At 39.6% G+C, this 20,370-nt stretch overlaps 3 protein-coding genes across 3 annotated transcripts; all 3 read left to right on the top strand.

Moving 5' to 3' along the window:
* The first annotated feature begins 396 nt into the window (after positions 1-396).
* On the top strand, positions 397-2,265 carry LOC145420454 (leukotriene B4 receptor 1-like). The gene has a single exon (XM_080289723.1). The coding sequence runs from the start codon at positions 555-557 to the stop codon at positions 1,530-1,532; it is 978 nt and encodes a 325-aa protein (XP_080145849.1). The 5' UTR covers positions 397-554; the 3' UTR covers positions 1,533-2,265.
* A 5,769-nt stretch (positions 2,266-8,034) lies between these two features.
* On the top strand, positions 8,035-10,832 carry LOC113007096 (leukotriene B4 receptor 1-like). The gene has a single exon (XM_080290190.1). It carries the CDS (start codon positions 8,805-8,807, stop codon positions 9,735-9,737), a length of 933 nt encoding a protein of 310 aa, XP_080146316.1. The 5' UTR covers positions 8,035-8,804; the 3' UTR covers positions 9,738-10,832.
* Positions 10,833-16,588: 5,756 nt separating this feature from the next.
* On the top strand, positions 16,589-19,936 carry LOC145420578 (leukotriene B4 receptor 1-like). Its single transcript, XM_080289914.1, has one exon. The coding sequence runs from the start codon at positions 16,599-16,601 to the stop codon at positions 17,580-17,582; it is 984 nt and encodes a 327-aa protein (XP_080146040.1). The 5' UTR covers positions 16,589-16,598; the 3' UTR covers positions 17,583-19,936.
* The last annotated feature ends 434 nt before the right edge of the window (positions 19,937-20,370 follow it).

The raw sequence follows: 20,370 nt of genomic DNA, 5'->3' as shown, positions 1-20,370 counted from the left end.
TGATTTGCAGGTGGAAAAAACATTTGATGTGGTTTCATTTTCCACTCTATGTCTAAAAAAAGCTCATATGAAAGTTAGCGAAAGACATGCAAATATGCTTGGATACAAAAATGCAAAAATCCAGAAATGCCCAGCTGGAAATAAAATAAACACATCCACAGCTCCCAATAAATGCTGTCCTCATTGTAAAAAAACAACAACAACAAAAAAAAAAAACATAGCTGTCCACCCACATTTCTAGGCTTCTATGATGTTTAATGGCTCAAATTGTAGAAAATCTACAATTTGATGACATCAAAGTGATAAAGTTTAATTTTTGTTTCTAGATGTTCTTACACTGGTGCTCTCTGAATAAATGGAAATAAATGCAAAGATTTATAGAAAAAGTCATGCAAAAATCCTGAAACCATCAATGCAAATGTTTGGATCAGCATCACAGTATCTTTATTATTAGTTCCTCTTTGACTTCATCAAAAGTAACGACTTGTTCATGTGGCTGCACATTTATCATCATCATCACTTGTTCAGTACACAACAGTCAGCAAGTTTGCAGCATGGCACAATTCAACTCCACCATGGTTACGTCTAACATCTCTTCCTCTCCTGGAGATTCACCTCATCCTTCCTTGGACTCCAGGGGTCTGGTTCCTGCAGTAGTGATGTCCGTCTGCTTCCTGATGGGATTCCCTGGAAACATTGCTGTGATCATTCTCAAGCCAAACTGGGAGAACATGTCCAGTTTGAGTCAAAGTTTGATGCTGAGTCTGGCTGTGTCAGACCTGCTGTGCTTGGTTACCCTTCCACTGTGGATTTACTCATTCCTCTATGGGTGGACCTTTAGGCTGGTGGGCTGCAAAATCATAACATACTTTGTGTATTGCAGTCTTTATACCAGCCTGCTGACTGTGACTGTGCTGAGTGTCCAGCGATACCTTCAGGTCGTTCACCTGCAGAGGAGTTTAAATAGGGTAAGAGCAAAGATGCTGCTGCTTCCGCTCTGGCTGGCTTCGATGATCCTGTCCACTCCTGCTTTAGTTTTTCGACAGTTATCTGAAGATCAGCGATGGACAACATGCAGTAATCAATACTCCTTCGAGGGCCAGAGGATGGCTGTGGTGTTGTCAGAGACTCTTGTAGGATTTGTGTCGCTTTCTGTCATTGTTTTTTCATACATCAATCTGTACAGAAAAGTGAGTCGGGCAGTACTTTTCAACAATCCACAGACCACCAGACTGATTACCAGCATCACTGTGACCTTGGTTGTCCTGTGGGCGCCATATCTTGTCAGTAATGTAATTAGCATGGCAGCGATTTCCCTAAAGAACGAGGGCCTGCTGGCATTTTGTGATGGCATTAGGCGCACTGTTGCAGCAATAATATTTGTAAACAGTGCCCTGAATCCACTCCTGTATGCCTTTACTTCTAATCGTTTGTCCAGCCTGTGCCACAAATCTGCTCAACTTTTCATACAGAAGTTCAGATTTTCCCAAACTATGTCCACAGATCTCACTGCTGGAGAAGCAACTCAATGACAAAAGCTGATTGGGAAATTAAGTCAAAAAATCTCCTCTATCCCATTGATACACACAGTGTGCCATCCACTCTATCACAGACAGCTGTTGGTGATTGCTCGTGTAACGATAAACTTTGAGGTTAAGCAACATCTCCCCTCAAACCAGCTGTGTGCTGATTACAGCTGGTCCTCAAACAGAGGATATACATCTTTGTGGAAAAGAATTATGAAAACACTAAACACTAAAAAGAATCAATGTACATATTAAATGAAATACCATTATAGGCAATCAATTATTACCTTAATTTATGGTATAATCTCCATTTTCTCTTTCTTTTTTTGCTTTTTTTGCACATTAGTTTTTATGGAAATACGGAATGACGGATTCTTTTCTTTTCTTGTTTTGGTTTTCTTTTTTCTCAATTCTTGTTTCTTTTTAAAGCATTCTATATCCAAGGATTGTTGTTTTTTCTCTTAGTTATAGCATTGTCACTGCTATTAGCAGGGAGAGGGAAGGGGTGGGGGGGGGGGGGTAGCTTTGTACTTACTGGGGTGCTGAACTGAATGTGGTTTTGGTGCAAGTGCCACCTCTCTCTCGTACAGCCAGAGAGAGCTAGCAGTTTACCTTCCATTGAAATACATTGAATGTATGGAAAACTCCCACAGAAGAGACTACAGCACTTATAGACAAACCAGTACTAGAGGCGTCAGGATTCCCAGAACCAATGTTTTATGGATTTTTCCTTATTACAGAGGTCACACATCTGAGATATGACACTTAATGTAGATGCTCAACAGGGACAACCCGAGGCCCTCCGCCACACTACCCAAAAATAAAGACTGGACTTTTTCATTGTGCAAGCAACTGTACATAGAAGTTAGAACTTTTATTGTCAAAGTTATAATATTTTACAGTTTTGGTTAATTTTTGGTTACAGGCAAACTTTTTGTATGAGCTTGTATGGTGTGATGGTTAAAACAATTCAACTGTAGGAAAATATAAAATGTTAATCTAAATATCATTGAGTGCAGTATAAATGGATGCAGACATCTAAATTCATAAAAAAAAACCCCCACTAACATTATAATATTGGTTCTTTTCTTTTATGTTAGCACTGAAAAACATTCAAATATGTTGTGTTACAAAAATGCAAAATTCAAAACATTCTCACATGCAAACAAAATAAACATATTCAAAACACATAAAATTTTGTCTGCCTTGTCAATAAAATAAAAATTAGAAGAAAAAAAACTACTAGATTAATTCCATCACGGGCTCAAAGCAAAAAGATGAAGCACAACAACAGGCTTCATGCAGGTCCTCAGGAATCTGCAACCCCAACCCGTTCTCACTCCCAAAGCGTAACATTTTACGCTAGGTGACAAATCGTCACCATATTACGCTTTTGGCTACCCACCACGTTCCTAAATGACGACCTCGGAAAAAAGAGGACATATGAGAACCGTCTGGACTGAATCTACACATGTTCGCTCTTTTTCTTCAAATCGCTTAGAAACACGCTATTTAACATCATTAAAGACCTGGTTAGGTTTAGGGCTGGAATACAGGGCTGGAACGTCTATTACCGCGGGAGTGTCATTCACTGGATTCCAGTCATAACCCGCCGCGTACCATAAGAACGCCGAAGGTCTCCTTTCTCGTTCCTCAGGAACGCCGCGGGACGTGACAAAACGTCGACATGTTACGCCTCGGGAGTGAGAACGCTCTGGCAACCCACTCTGATCTTGTCAGAGATTTACAGTTAACAAACAGTCAGGTGAATAAACAACAATGAGACACTTGTGTAGGTTAACGTGCTGCACGGGTGAAAAGCTCAGAGCAAATCACACCGAACTGAAGTATTCGTTTATTTTTATAGGTTACATCGTCAATATGCAAATATAATTACATTTCCTGTTACGCAGGTCCTGATGTCTGTCTGCATGCAAGCTGTGTGTGTGTGTGTGTGTGTGTGTGTGTGTGTGTGTGTGTCACAGAGTATGTGTGTTGCAGGTCAATTTCTAAGAATAATATAATGCAAGTCAACTTCTGCGGATATGTATTTCTGTGCTGGTCTCTTGTCAGTGTCACAGGGTCAGCTTCCTGTTTCTACAGAAAACTGTCTGGTGAAATATGTATAACATAACTTTTGAAGCATAAGCAAATAAAACAATAAAAACTCCCTAACATTCCTCCCTGTTGTTACCGTATTTCACCACTTCAATCATACTTTATTATCAGCTAACAATCACTTGCTTCTTATAACATTTTCAATTGTAGCATCATTCAGTATGTGTGAGAGTGTGTGTTCCTATACTAAATCTTCTTGTGGCAGTCCAACATAGGTGATCACTGTGGCCTGTACCATTTTGTCAATCATCGATCTGATACAGGGTAGAATGCAAGTTGAGAACATGCAAAGCAATAAAAGAAGAACTCCTATCAAGACAAGTCCTTTGATCATGAGGGTCCTCCAGCTGCCGCTCAGCAGCCAGGTCAGCCAATCTTCTGTGTTCATGACATAGTCTTGTTGCTGTGCATTACTCAGTTGTCGTAACTTCTCCAGGGCGGTGGTCATGGTCAAAGAATGCACGTTATCTGGAATATAGGTGCAGCAAGTGGTGTTGAATAAGACACAGAGGCCCCCTCTCTCAGCGAGAATCATGTCCAGGGCGACTCTGTGTTGCATGACCACTATTCTGATCGCGTCGATTTCCTCATTCTGAGCCTTGTTTATCCATGTTGAGCTGTTCAGGAAAAGTCCAAATCGGTAGTCAAGAGTCTCGATTCTTAGCATGTTTTTTCCATTCCCGATCCATGGGAAAAGTGAGTGCAGGACTTTCTGTCCGGTGGTCCACAACTTGAACTCCGCTGGCACATCACTGCCCCAGATTGGATCATGAGGTTGCACGTCATCAGTGCTCCTCTTGCGTCTTGGTTGGTCCTGATGGAATATTCTGAATGTGCGGTCTGACACTAAAATTGGGGCGCAGAGTCCGGTGCTGTTGGGTGGGATGGTGAAGTATGTCTTTGAGCCACATGCCCAAGCTGTACCCTGCACCCAATATGTGCCATTCAGGAAGCTTATCCGTGCCTTTCTGTCCTGCGGCATGCGGAAAGTCTGGGAGCAGTTTTGGTGCATCCCCAGCTTTCTGTTGCCGTATGCGAAGGTGAAACACATTGGATGTTGTATTCCTGGTTCCCTCCTGACGTTGAAAGATTTTCCCTTGTCATTGGTCGCATTCAGGTGTACCCAGTATCGGTCATCACAGCTGTAGTTCCAGTCTGAGATCTCTGGTGTACAGAACACTACCTCATTAGGTTTATAGTTGATCAGTGTTCCATTACACCGTCGCAGGTCGATTTTTGTGACTTGTCTTTTTAACTCCAACTTGAAGGCGAAGATGTCTTCGGGGGAACATGTTCCGCTGGTGGCCTTGTAGAATATACATAGGGCTTCGGAAAGGCTGGGTGATTTTCCATATAGGGTGGCTTGCATTGCTGTTGTTGGGAGGTGTGAACAGACGTAGCAGCCAGTGTGGTTGTCTTCTGTATGTACTCGGTTGTAGACGTACCGGTACCAGGCATTGTTCAGCCAGGGGTGGTTATGCTCTTTATCCATATCCTTCAGGTATAAGTTGTCATATGACCATTTCTTCTGCAGGTGGTGCTGTGGGTCCTTGTCTCTCCAGGTGAGTATCAGTAGGCTCACTAGGAGCGCAATGCCAGTCATTATGAGGACAAGGTTCTTCATGATGACCAGGCACACCCGGGCTCCAGGTGAGTAGACCACTGGCGAGAAGACAAAAGGGCGGGATATACCCAAACAGCCCTTTCCTCCACCAGGGAACACCTAGGAGTCGGGGGAACCGGCGTCTATGCTTGTGTTGTCACTCACTTTTTTGCAGTGGCTTCGGTGGATCCAATCACCTGGTTGCAACCTGCAAAACACTGGAGAGAATCTCTTTATTCTCAAATAATTTAGTCATCCACTCTGCTAGGGTGGTTTCTCTTATAGACTTATTAATAGGCTCACTAGTGAGAGGCAGTGGAAAAAAGGTCTCCCGTGAAGTGCTTAGGGAGGATATCTGACATTCCCCCCTTTCGACACACGTGCTGTTCCGTGTGTCGCTAATGCTGCTGTCTAGTGTAGGGATGTCGGCAGTACTGGTTTGCCATTACAGGTCAGTAAGTCATTGTGTAGTTCTGCTCCACACTTTAGCCATTTCTTACGCTCTGCAATAGGTGCGGCTTTCTGTTCGTCTTTAAGTACATCAAGTGGTATCCCTCTGTAGGACCTACAGCCATTTTTCATCCACAGCGTTTTTTAATATTAGGCCATTTTCACTGTGTTGAATAGAATATAGCCAAACCTTCCAACCCTTTTTTTTCTTTTTTCTTTAGAATTGCCGTCTCCGTTTATTAGATTAGCTTAAAGTGGCTAAGCTACAAACCGCCATCCACATGAGGTCCTAAAGCCATAAATCGCCCCATTGAAACCCATTATAAACGCTATTTTTCACTGCAGGATTTATACCGTTAACATCTGGGTGATGGCTTAGGTTTCGTTTTTGTTTTGGAGAAGAGGCCTTAGAATTGTAATTTTTTTATTTGTCCACCGGGTGGTGCCCTTGCTCCACATTTGACCCCGGGCTGGAAAACAGCGGGCTGCTTAGAGAGACCTGCGGGAAATGAAGCCTCATTTCCGGCGTGCAGCAGCGGCTTCGCCCGCTGATCGGGCGGGACCATTTTCGGTCCCTAGGACCGTGAGAGGGTGCTTTTTTTTTTTTTAGTCAACAGGAAATGACGTATTTGTTGTCACGTGGTATCGGGCGTGTGCTGGAAAAAGGGGTCCCCGGTGATCGTGCCCCGGTAATCGTCGCGACTTACCCCGGCAAGATGCACTTATTTCGGCCTAGAGGAGGAGCATTTGCCGCCTGGAGACCATTTTCTGGTCCTGAAAAAAAAAATAAAAGGCGATCGAAATGACTGTTGGTGCCAATCTTTAGTCCATCTAAAGGCCTAATTTTAATAACAATTGAATATTACCTCAAATGTTTTTTTTGGAAAATATTCAAGTTTTTTGTTTTTTGGGGCAAAAAAAGCAGTGTGCTCATGTGACGAAACCGGGATATAAAGGGTTAAAATCCGCGAAATGTAATTAAAACTTGACATGAATATTTCAAGGAGAAGTAGGTCTAAAAGATTGGCTAATTTAAAGTGGAATAAAATATTAATATATAAATTTTTTATAGCACTTTTTATGGCGTGGTCGATTAGGACCGATAGTGTGTGCATTTTATGAAATGCGCTCCTGCAAAAAAAATAAAAGGCGATCGAAATGACTGTTGGTGCCAATCTTTAGTCCATCCAAAGGCCTAATTAAAAGTACAATAAAATATAACTTTCAAATGTATTTTATGGAAAATATTTAATTTTTTTCGCCAAAAACGGCCGTGCGCTCATGTGACAAAACCGGGATATAGAGGGTTAAAATCCGCGAAATGTAATTAAAACTTGACATGAATATTTCAAGGAGAAGTAGGTCTAAAAGATTGGCTAATTTAAAGTGGAAAAAATATTAATGTATAATCTTTTTATAGCACTTTTTATGGCGTGGTCGATTTTTGGCTCTAGGACCTCATAAGGGGTACTTTTTTTTAGACTTACCAAGGGGTATTAGATGTGAGGTTTCAGACATCAAAGTCTGTACAGGTTGCTGTGCTGCCTTCTTTGCTGCTCGGTCTGCAAAGTTATTGCCTTCAGTAATTTCTGAATTATCTTTTTTGGTGTGCAACGCATATTGACTGTCAGTGTGAATATTTATATATTTCTATTTCTCGACCTTTGCGCAGCATGCACGTATGATAGCCGCTAGTTCTGCACTCTGTGCTGAAAAAGAGGAAATAAGGGCTTTCGCTTCTAAAACAGTAGGCTGCAGTGTACTAAAAATGTCTGGTCGGGGTTTCATTTTTTCAGTTCGCTTCTGCATACAGCTGTGTTCGGCACCATCTACTACCGCAGGAAGGAGAGTGCTTGTCACAGTCAGGCAAAGCTAAAGCTGTGCTTGTTTGCAGGGCAAGTTTTAAGTCAATAAATGCTTTGTCTGCCTCTGGTGTCCATTCTATTTCATCTTTCAGAGCTAAGTGTTTGCCATAGATCAAGTTTTGCAAAGGTTGGGCAGTGCATATTCAGGTATCCAACATCTGCAAAAGTTGCAGAGACCTAAATAACTCATCATTTGTTGTTTGGTGACAGGCTTAGAAGCGTATTGTACAGCTACTTTTCTGCTGTCTAACAGCTGTCTGCCTTGTCCTGTCAGTCTGTGGCCAAGGTACGTTACTTCTTGGCTCCACAAGTGCAATTTATGCTGTGAGACTTTATGGCCTTGCTCCGCTAGATGTTGCAAAACTGTCAGTGTGTTTGCTACGCAATTAGTCTGTGTGTAGCCTGTAATCAAAATATCATCAACGTATAGCAGGAATTTACCTGGGGCAGGAAGCGTGCAAAATGACATGGGTTTTCTTTCTCCAGACACTGGTGGTGGTGAAGATGAATGAGGCTGGATGGAGCTCTGGCTGAGGTGTCTAAGGTGGAGATTGGAAGGAGGTTGTTAAATGGAAAGGGATTCTGAAAAGGAGAATGACTGACAGCAACAACTGAAACCAGATGATCGGACTAGAGTAATGATTTCAGTATTGAGATTGAGTGTGGAAAAGTGGTAGTCATTAAAAGAACAGAAAAGCAGCCGAACATCCAGGAAAGCAGCAAGATGAGTGATTACATGTCTTCCTTATTGAACTTTTGCATAAACTCCATTTGAATAGTAAAGGATGTGTACTACATGCATTAATACCTAAAGAATTCGCAAGAAGGGTTTGATGCAGTTTTATTGAGCACATTTTTGTGTGAACAACAGTTTGCAAAATAATCTCGCCTCAAGGTTTGTTTATGATCTGCTCCAGTGGTTTTAATTTCATGTTATCATCATATGGAGATGCCATTGTCTTAGTTTCATATTGTCAACTTCTGTTTCTTGAGTATAATCATGTCAAACTGACTGCAAAGAGCGTAACAAAATTGTTGTTTCCAAAGAATAAGAATAGAAAGCGGCATGACATGTAAAATCCTGCACTAAATGCAAATGTTATATTTAATTTGGCTTTTTGTTTTTTTGTCATTTGCATTGGCGTCACAGTGTCTTTGTTATTAGTTTCTGTTTCACTCATTTGACTGCACATTTATCATCATCTCTTTCTCGGTGCGTGACATTGTTAGCAAACCTGCAGCATGGCACAACTCCACTCTACTGCGATTACCTTGAACATTTCCTCCACTCCTGGATATTTACCTCATTCTTTCTGGTCCAGTGGTGCACTTGGTGCGGTGGTGCTGTCCATCTGCTTCCTGCTGGGATTCCCTGGAAACATCGCTGTCATCATTCTCAAGCCAAACTGGAAGAACATGTCCAGTCTGAGTCAAAGTTTGATGCTGAACCTGGCTGTGTCAGACCTGCTCTGCACGCTTACCACACCAGTACTGATTTACTCTTTCTTCAAAAGCTGGACTTTAGGCCTGGTTTCTTGCAAACTCATAATGTACTTTATTTATTGCAGCATTTTTAGCAGCCTGCTGACTGTGACTGTGCTGAGTGTTCAGCGTTACCTTCAGGCAGTGTACCTCGAGAGGAGTTTACATGAGGTTAAAGCGTGGAAGCTGCTGGTTCCACTCTGGCTGGTTGTGATCATCCTGTCCACTCCTGCTTTAGTCTTTCAACAGCCGGTGGAAAAACTGCACCATTTAACATGCAGTAGTCAGTACGCCTCCAAGGGGCAGAGGATGGCTGTGGTGTTGACAGAGACTCTTGTAGGAACTGTGTCACTGTTTGCTATTGTTTTTTCATACATCAGTCTCTACAGAAAAGTAAATCAGGCCCCCTTGTTCAACAATCCACGGACCACCAGACTGATTACCAGCATTATTGTGACTTCTGTTGTCTTGTGGATCCCATATCGTACCGTAACTGTGCTGGGTGTGGCAGCTATTTACTCAAATGATGAGAACCTGCAGAAGATTTTTGAAGACAGCTGGCGCATACTTGGATCAGTAACATTTGTAAATAGTGCCGTGAATCCACTCCTGTATGCCTTTACTTCTAAGCGTTTGGCCACCTGCTGCGAAAAAATTACTCAACAGTTAATACAGAAGTTCAGAATTCCTTAAAATCTATATTTGTCAAGTGATGTCAGTGCAGAAGTAATATTTCGAAGGTGAAAGCTCTTTGGTGACGTGTTTTTCCTACTGTTACACACAGAGTGTGGTGCTCTCCATTTTAAAGCTGTTGGTGATTGGTGTAAATATAAAATTTTTAAGGTTAAGCAACATCTCAGGAATTACATGTTTGTGGAAAAGAAATAAGGAAAAGCATTAAAAAGAATCAATGTACACATTAAATTGAATTCAGCATGCAAACTTTATATATTTACTTCATATATAATCTTCATATATAATCTTCATATATAATCTCAGTTTTCTTTTCATTTTTGTCATTTCTTGTTTTGTTTTTCTTTTCTTTCTGAATTCTTGTTTATTATTAAAGCCGATTCCCTCTCCCGCTCGCGGGGGGAGGGGAGTAGATTCGGCCGGATGGCTGCCCCACCTCAGTCGGCCTATGGAGGTATGTGGTGGGGCGTGGTCTGCGGTGACATGCAGGGAAGGCGGATGCACTTACACGGCATCTGCAATTATGCCCTGCCGACCTAAGTATTGTACTGGCTATTATTTTGTTGCAGCTTGGACCCAGCTGATGCTTTTACTTTGAAAGTTATAGAGCCACAAGGTGCGATAAATCAAGCGGTGTAAATTATACAGTAGAAGCGTGAGATTTTTAATGCACAGAGAGACAGTTAAGGAACGGGAACGAGAAAAAACGGCTGTTAAGGTGCAATTCTGAGTTGCAAGTGGTTCCTTAGCACCTGGTTGATGAGGGAACAAGGTTGTTAATGATTGCAATGATTTACAAGTTTCACTGTTATATGTTATGTAAGGTAAAGATAATTAATTGTTATTAATGAAAAAGGAAAAGGGCAAAAGTAACACACGGTTCGATTTGCAAATGGTCCTGTATGCTGTAGCTCTTACAGTGTGTTCACATACACGGCTGTTTAATAAAAGGATTGTGAACCATCAGTTTGAGACACCATCTTTTCAACCGGGGACAGGGGGACTGTCCTCACCTGGCTTGTAACTGCCTCTTACTGTTTATCTTACTGAGGCAACTTTTATTCCTCATTTTATGACAGGCAAACCCCCACTGTCAATAAAGTCCCTACTTTACACAGTTGCACACCAGGAATTATAGCTAATCCAACTCATTTGGGATTCAGAGGTTGAGAGCTTTAAGGTCACATTAAATGCTTTGAGAATAAAAGTCCACAACTGTCCTTTAAACAAGGGTTGACCAAGTCATCCTTAAAAAACAAACTTATGGAACATTTCCTGTTCTTCTGATCTGCACCTGCCCCTATTATCTAAGGAAACCTGAGCACATTGTATTCTAATCTTTGGTTTATTCTACTCACGATATGTGACACATAGTAGTACCCCAAACAGTCTCTTAGAAGTTCTGAATAACTTTGAAAGGAATATTAATACTGATAATATGTCATTTTCAAGCTGCCAAAAACTGATTGCCACCTATAACTTGTCACTGAAACAATATTTTTGCTTCAAACTTGCTGGATGTCATTCAGAAGGGTTATATGTGACACATTATACCCCAAAGTGTCCCTTTGAAGCATTGAATACCTTTTAAAGGAACATTAACACTGATAATATGCCATTTTCCAGCTGCCAAAAACTGATTGCCGCCTATAACTTGTGACTAAATTACTTTTTTTTCCTCCAAACTTACTGGAAATCATTCAGAAGAGTTATATATGACACCCTATACCCCAACCAATCCCTTGGAACCTTTGAATACCCTTTAAGGGAACATTAAAGCTGCTAATATGCCATTTTCCAGCTGCTAAAAAGTGATTGCCGCCTATAACTTGTCACTGAAACAATATTTCTGCTTCAAACTTGCTGGATATCTTTCGGAAGGGTCATATGTGACACATTATACTGCTAACTTAAAGCTAGCCTTTATTGGACCGAACAAAGAAACTCAAATGTCCAAAACCTTGTAATTCACAAAATAACACAAAAAATGGAGTAATGGCCTAATGTAAACAGGTGGGAGGAGATCCTCTTAAACAAATCAGGGACAGTAAGTAATAGTAAAGACAAAACACAAGGGAAAACCAAATGTCATGCCAATAAAGCACCTTTGAATTAAAAAAAAAACAAATAAACCCCAACAATTACATCAAAGTAAATAAGAGAACAGCAATGGAACTATACTAACATAGCAGAAACAGGGGGTATAGTGGAGGCAAAATACAAGGAAACCAAGGAACTACGTGTATATATATATATATATATAAATTCCTTGCCACCAGTAACTACAACTCTAACATGTAAAAAAACACAAAATACTGGAATAATTAAACCAATCGAAAGCAAAGCTGAACTCAAAAGTTGGGAACAATAATGAAATTCATTAAGAATCAAACACATAAATGAATGAATTAACCTCCTAAGACCTGAACTCTTCCACAGCATGCATTTTTAATTTCTCTTTGATATTTGGGCATATTGGGGCCCAATGAATGTAAAAACAAAGAATTACCAGATTTTTTTTTTACCTTATTTTTGTTTTTATGAAAAATCAGAGCCACATATGAGGATATTCGTTTAAAATTTTGATAGAACAGTAGCAGTATAATGTCCTCGTAAGTGGATATCAGGCCCTTGTAGAGCAAAATTGAGTATTTTGGTCTAAATAACCCAAAATGTGATGTCCACATATGTGGACGCCAGGTCCTAGGAGGTTAAAATATAAACGAATAAATGAATAATTTGGGATACAAGGATACTCAAAGCAACTGTGTTTTGTTTTGTTCTTACATAAGCTATGCTCATGGCCACTTTAAGAGGTATCTCTTCCTAGTAACATGCTGAACTTCCTTTTGCCTACTCTGAGATGAGTCCTACTACCACGGTGCCATCAGCAAACTTGATGATGATGATGTAGATATAAAGCACCAACAACTGATTTCCAACAACTTTGAAGTAGTAACAGTATTTCAGTGACAAATTGTAGGCGGTAATCACTTTTTGGCAGCTTGAAAATGGCATATTATCGGTATTAATGTTCCTTTCAAAGTTATTCAGAAGCTCTAAGGGACTGTATGTGTGTGTGACACTTCTGGTCGCTATGGCACAACCTCTTTCAGTCTTTCAGTCGCTACATTTATGGCGTGACCCTTTAACATACCAAGTTGTACAAAGCATGTAAAAAGCAGAAGTGAGCAGTGTTGCTAAACTTATTAAAACAGGAAGTTGCAGCTGGCTATGTTTGCAGTGTAAAATTAAGAAAGCTGAAAATAAATCTTCTAATCGTCTAGCTCCTTCTGCACAATGACACCATATTAGGACACAATTCTCTGACAATATCTTTATTATTAGTTCCTCTTTCACTTCATCAAAGATAACATCTTGTTCGTGTGGGTGCACATTTATTATCATCATCACCTGTTCAGTGCACAACAGTCAGCAAGTTTGCAGCATGGCACAATTCAGCTCCACCACGGTTACTTCTAACATCTCCTCTTCTGGGGATTCATCTCATCCTCATATATATATATATATATATATATATATATATATATATATATATATATATATATATATATATATATATATATATATATATATATATATATATATATATATATATATATATATATATATATATATATATAAGGCTGGACTGAAAGACAGCACGGAGGCACTAATCATGGCAGCACAGGAACAAGCTCTGAGCACAAGATCCATAGAGGCTGGGGTAGAGGCCATAGAGGCGAGACCTCAGGTGCATGCTGTGTATGCCCCTGAGAGAATCCAGCACATAACAGCATGGTGCAATATGCTAGCAGACAAGGCATACATGGAACACCATAACCAAGCGGCCGGCATAGTGTACGGGAACATCTGTGCCGAGTTTAACGTGGAAGTCCCGAGTCTGTGTGTTATCTCCCCCTGCTGGTAATGAACTTCTGCATGCATGTTTCATTTTACGTTTTGGAGATGCAAAGCATGAAATGGACACAGTGGACCGGCACGTCTATTACACATTTTACTTTGACATCGGTCAGTTGTAACACAATTAATCAGGTTTAAATTTCAGAATAGTGTGATTTGTCATTTGTACTTCTCTTCTAGATATATTCAATGTATTAAAAGGATATACTACCCATAAAAAGTCGAAATGTCGTTGTCATTAGCTTTGTTTTGTTTTTTAACAGGGACAATGTAAATTAATAAATTTGCAAATTTTCATTCATATTCATATTAGATCTTAAAAGCAACATAAAAACAAAATAAATTAAATAAAAGGTAGGAAGAAGGAGAAATGAGAAAAAAAATACATAACAGAAAACCTATACTAAAAACAATAACACAACATGCCACTGGGAGAATAAAACCACCTCAATGCTGACAAAACTGATTATCAATCAACTATCTTTTTAACTGATGTTTGAAACTATTATATGTATCCTGTTCTCTGACAGAGATGGGTACTTCTCAGACACATTGTGCTCTGTATCTGTACACCTGGCTATATCTCTGACTAAAGCGTGCAGGGTCACGCAGCGATGTGGTAAGCACACATTCTAAAAATGTTTTAGGAAAACAGCAGTAAACCACAAAGGCTGGAAAACACTTTACTTTACTTAAAGCACAATTTGGATATGAATGGAAATTTTGATCAGAGTGTGAGCTGCAGCGCCCTTTGCTGGTGTGGAGTGGTACTGTATCATAGCATGCAACAGGCAAATCTGAGAGGTACTTTGACTAAGCTACATTTCTTGTTTCTGTCTATCAGGCCCCAAACAGCCAATGACTTACAGGCATAGAGTACCATATATGTATAATTTCCAAAATAAGGGTTTTATATACCACACTAAAAAAAAAAAAAGCAAAAGAAGATATCTAAATACACAGTGATAAAAAAATACCCTATTTTAAGAAATATGAGCTCATAAAAGACATGAACTAAAGTGAACTCTACTCAGAAATAATTCTCAACAATAAAAACGAGACGCTGAGACTCTGAAGACTGTTTCACTCTACTGAAGCACACTGGTTCAAAACACTGGTTCAAAACGCTTTTATCAAAGCAGCTCTGGCATATTTTGCATTTTTTGGCTTATGTTATAGGAGCCTTCATCGCAAAAATAATAAGGGATGGGATTAGGTTAATGAGTTTAAACAATGGTTGCTAGAGAACTCAGCATGCGACAAGAGTCTTTTACATTCATTTCTGAAGACGTCGTTGTGCTGATCTACTGCATTGTCTATGTTGTCAGCTTTCATTTCTATGTAAAGATATATATCCATCCATGTTAAGCTGGCAGGTAGCACCTGGCTAACAAGACACCTACCCGGATTCATTACCGTCATTATAAGTCAAAAATAAAGTTGCATATTTCCCAAAGTAATGATATATCTAAATGTATAAAACATTTGTCTCCTGTAACTCTGAGTTGCACAACATGAATTGAACCACAAGAAAGTCTATGACTCATGACTATAGATTGGAGCAAACCGTTAGCCACAATGATGACATCAGGCTGTATGTCAGGAGTGAAGGAGTGTCAGATACAGACACCGTTTGTTATGAAGTATACACTGTAGAAACCAAACAGCTGTGAGCTAAGTCGATGCTGCAACACATGTGTACATATGTGCATCTAGAGACTACTGGTCAGCTTTAGTGATGAGATGCAGACATCCTGGACAGAGATGAATGCTGGTTTGACCAAGGAATCATGGAGGCCATTTATGTGAAAAGAGAACAGTTACTTCTGAACTGAGGAAGGTCCTAAGAGCACATCCGTCAACACCTTACAGTGCGGTGACTGCAGCCTTACCCCAAACTCGCTGTTAATAGCACTGTCACTGTTGCAACAACAGACATGTGGAGTGGTAAGAGAAGAACCCAATTTCAGGCACTGACTTTACTGCGGGTGAGCTTTATTTACAATTCGTGAGAATACAAACAGAGGCAGAGATGGGAAGGGACAAAAACTAAGAAAAACCTAAACTGGGAAGAACGAACAAAACAAACCTGAAGCCATGAAACGCAGAAGAAGAAGTCACTTGGATGAGGAGTCAAACATTTCTCCCACTGAAAATATGGCATTGAAATGAAAGGAATCAACTTTCAGGTATTTCCTAATCTGGTTTATTAAGAGATATCTTCATCAAGATATTGAATTGTCATTCATTTCTGGTTGTAGGTTAATATAGCCAGACTGTATTATAAATTATAAAACTTATGTCTCCAGAGTTATGAGCTGAATTGTGAATTAGTGTGAAATCCATGAGAAGTAAATTTGTATTACCAGTTTTAAAAAAAGAAACAAAAAAAACCCCTACACTGATTTGCGGGTGGAAAAATTTTAATGCAGTTTCATGTTCAACTCTATTTCTACAAAAAGCTAAAGTGAAAGTTAGTGAAAGACATGCAAATATGCTTACATACAAAAATGCAAAAACTGCAAATAAAATAAACACATCCACAGCTCCCAATAAATGCTCTCCTTGTTGTAAAAACAAAACAAAAAAACATAGCTGTCCAACCACATTTCTAAGCTTCTATGATGTTAAATGGCTCAAAATCCTTAAAAAGTAGAAAATCTACAATTCGATGACATCAAAGTGTGAAAGTTTGACTTATGTTTCTAGATGTTCTTATACTGGTGCTCTCTGAATAAATGGAAATAAATGCAAAGATTTTTAAAAAGAGTCATGCAAAAATCCCGAAACCATGAATGCAAATGTTTGAATCAGCATCACAGTATCCTTGTTTTTAGTTCCTCTTTGCCTTCACCAAAAGTAACGACTTGTTCATGTGGCTGCACATTTATCATCATCATCACTTGTTCAGTGCACAACAATCAGCAAGTTTGCAGCATGCCACAAGTCAACTCCACCGTGGCTACCTATAACATCTCCTCCTCTCCTGGATATTCAACTGGGACTGTCTGGTACTCCACCAATCTGGTTCCTGCAGTGGTGCTATCCATCTGCTTCCTGCTGGGATTCCCTGGAAACATCGCTGTCATCATTCTCAAGCCAAACTGGGAGAACATGTCCAGTCTGAGCCAGAGTTTGATGCTGAGTCTGGCTGTGTCAGACCTGCTCTGCCTGGGTACCCTTCCATTGTGGATTTACTCTTTCCTCTATAGCTGGACCTTCAGCCTGGTGCCCTGCAAACTCATAACATATTTTGTGTATGGCAGTGTTTATGCCAGTCTGCTGACTGTGACGGTGCTCAGTGTCCAGCGATATCTTCAGGTTATTCACCTGCAGAGGAGTTTAAATCAGGTAAGAGCAAGGAAGCTGCTGCTTCCACTCTGGCTGTCTGCAATGACCCTGTCCACTCCTGCTTTACTAGCTCAACAGCTAGTTGAAGTATATCAGCAAAGGATATATTGCAGACCTCAGTACTCATCTGAGGGACAGAGGATGGCTATACTGTTGACAGAGGCCCTTGTAGGATTTGTGTCCCTTTCTGTCATTGTTTTTTCATACATCAGTCTCTACAGAAAGGTGAATCGGGCAGCCTTTTTCAACAATCCACAGACCACAAAACTGATTACCAGCATCATTGTGACCTTTGTCATCCTGTGGGTCCCATATTTTGTTATCGATGTGCTGGGTGTGGCAGCCATTTCCCTAAAAAATGAGGCCCTGCTAACATTTTGTGAAGACAGCTGGAATACTGTTGGAGCACTAACATTTGTAAATGGTGCAGTCAATCCACTCCTGTATGCCTTTACTTCTGATCGTTTGTCCACAATGTGGCAAAAAATTGCTGAAAATTTAATACAGAAGTTCAGAATAGCTCAAACCCTGCCTGAGTCAAGAGATATCACTACAGAACCAGCATCTTAGAGATTTCCCTGCATGGCAGAGTTCAACCACACTGTTATATTACTAATATTATTATTATAATTAATAATAAGATAACATAAGATTATGTATAATGAATATTGTATCTTAAGTGAAGAGATCTCCTCTCTCCTGCTGATGCACACAGGGTGCAGTCCACTCTATCTATCACAGAAAGCTGTTGATGATTGGTGGTTTAATAATAAACTATGAGGTTAAGCAACATCTCCTGTCAAATCGACTGTGTGCTAAACCTGATTTTTCCAAAACCAAATCAATGAGTTTTGCTGCCTAACCTAACCAACCACACTACCAATGCTGAAAGCAGCCAAAAAGCCCCAGTATACCCACCACAATGGTCGCTTTCCCCACTGCTGCAAACTCCCTTGTGTTACCAGGACAATTTTCACATCACATCCTGTGTCATGAGACAATCCTTGCTGTGGTCTGGATCTTTGCACCTTGGCACAATGCGCTGCGGTTGGTTGAAGACACGAGTGCACAATCAAACCGTTCTTTACAGCCATTTTAATGACAATCCTGTTAACTATACCTTTAGATAATTTTAGGTGATGTATGAATAAAGTAAATGAAGTAATTTCCATGTTGCAAGTCATTTAAATTTTTTCGTTGGCTTCATTGGCTTATATACTGTTACAGTGGTTAGCACTGTTGCCTCACAGCAAGAAAGTCCTGAGTTCAATTCTAACATGTTTTCCCTGTGTTTGGATGGGTTCTCTCCGGGGACTCCGGTTTCCTTCCCCAGTCCAAAGACATGCAGTTAGTGGGGATAGGTTAATTGGAAACTCTAAATTGCCTATAGGTGTGAATGTGAGTGCAAATGGTTGCCTGTGTCTATGTGTTAACCCTGCGACAAACCTGTCTGTACCCTGCCTCTTGCCCTAATCCGTTATTTTAAAAGACAGATCAAACATGTTTTTTATTTTGAGTGAAAACTGTAAAAAGTACTTTTTGTTATATCAAATCATATGTTTGAAAAATAGGCAAGTAGACTATAAAGTTTCACACTGTTAGTACCTATCCTCTTTAGTCACTTTACTTTCTACCTCTAAGATATACTCCCAAAGTCAAAAACCAACAGGCTTAAAAACTCCTTTGTCCCACACGCCATCAGACTGTTTAACTCCTCACTGGAGGGGAGAGGAAGGAGAAACAGGGGGACAAGGGAGGGCGGGAAAAACTGAGTTGTAGGACTTTTCTACACGGTGCAATTTTTGCAATATTATTATTATTTTATTTTATTTTTTTGTCTCTTTCTTATATTTGACTGTGCAATAATCACTGTGCAATATACTCACTCAAATGAGCAATCCTATTTATCCATATTGCATATTCTGTATCTATATATGTGTATATGTGTATATATGGTGTATTTATGCTTATATCCTTACTCTCATTCCCCTTAATGTATCTGTAACATGCAACTTCTTTCGGTGCTTTGCTACTGGAAACTGAATTTCCCGAAGGCACCCACCCGAGGGATTAATAAAGTTTCATCTAATCTAATCTAATCTAATCTAAGATGTAACAAAGGCAGTGATTAATAGTGTACTGTGTCGCCCTTTGCTGGTGTTGAGTGGTACTGCATCATACAGTGCAACCGGTGAATCTGGTACTCTGAAGAGCTCCTTTCCTTGTTTCTGTTTGCATGTACAGTGAGTTCAAGTTAAGCTGGAAATCAAAGAAACAAGGAAGTTTTTTTGTTGTGTCTGTAATTAGAAAGGGGCCTCAGTTTATTTTGGGTGATTTGTGGTGAAGCAGAAATCAGTACACTGGTTCATGCTGCTGCTGAAGTCTAAAGAGCTCGAGTATATGCTGGATTTCCTGCATATTATTTCCAAGAAGTCACTGTATCTTTATCCAGTGTAGCATAACAAAATTTTGAAAGAAAAATAAAAGAAGTATAAAATGTGGATGAATATGAAATATGAAGGATACATCAATATATTGATCTCAGTGATCCTCGTGGCTCAGACTTGTCTGCTTTGGTTTGTATCAGAAATTTTATTTCCATTTCTTTACAGAAAGAATTACACAAGAAAACGTGTTTGTTGCATCAACACTGTCAAAAATCATCAAAAGTACAGTAATAAAAAAATCCATACATATGTTATGTAGACCAGTATTTCCTTAACAAGTACAACTAAAACCAACTTCTCTAAATAACCCAATAAATGGCTGAACAGGATACAGATCCAGAATCAGAGACAAATGCAGCAGTCTTCAACTCAAGGTTGGTCTGTCAAACTCTCATTGAAGAGAGAAGCTGATTTCAGATCATATTTTTTTCACATTTTTACAATTTATTAAAAGCTGCAGCTCTTTTAAACCCACAATCCTATTATATACAATTTAGAAATAGAAAAAACAACAACTGTTGCTAAAATTGAAATTAAAGTGACTTAAATAATAAAAAGAAAAGAAAACTCATCCACTCCTTGTCTGTGCTTAAGGTTCATGACTTCAGCCTTTGCAGTTAAAAGTTGCAGTTAAGTTTAAAGACATCACTATTATTCTAACCTCCAACCAGACTGTGGCAGTGGGATTGCATTATGGATCATGTAGGTATTATGTTTTCACATTATTTGATGAAGAATTCTTTTATGGAAATGTTTTACTGGAAACTCTGCTTCTTTTATATGTAAATCAGTATTGTGAATGTATCTGTAAAGAAAACATCCTCAAGTTTTCTTCTTTCTTCCTAGAATGATCTTAAGAACATCTAAAATTGGATACACTGAGAAATATTCAGCTCCATTCTGACATATTG

This window comes from Astatotilapia calliptera, chromosome 15 (assembly GCF_964374335.1).
Source record: "Astatotilapia calliptera chromosome 15, fAstCal68.1, whole genome shotgun sequence".
Classification (NCBI taxonomy): domain Eukaryota; kingdom Metazoa; phylum Chordata; class Actinopteri; order Cichliformes; family Cichlidae; genus Astatotilapia; species Astatotilapia calliptera.
This window is presented reverse-complemented; position numbering and strand designations above follow the sequence as displayed.

What these genes read in the sequence shown, in the direction of transcription:
- LOC113007096 (XM_080290190.1), top strand. Translation starts at nt 8,805, where the DNA reads ATGGCACAACTCCACTCTACTGCGATTACCTTGAACATTTCCTCCACT.
- LOC145420578 (XM_080289914.1), top strand. Translation starts at nt 16,599, where the DNA reads ATGCCACAAGTCAACTCCACCGTGGCTACCTATAACATCTCCTCCTCT.
- LOC145420454 (XM_080289723.1), top strand. Translation starts at nt 555, where the DNA reads ATGGCACAATTCAACTCCACCATGGTTACGTCTAACATCTCTTCCTCT.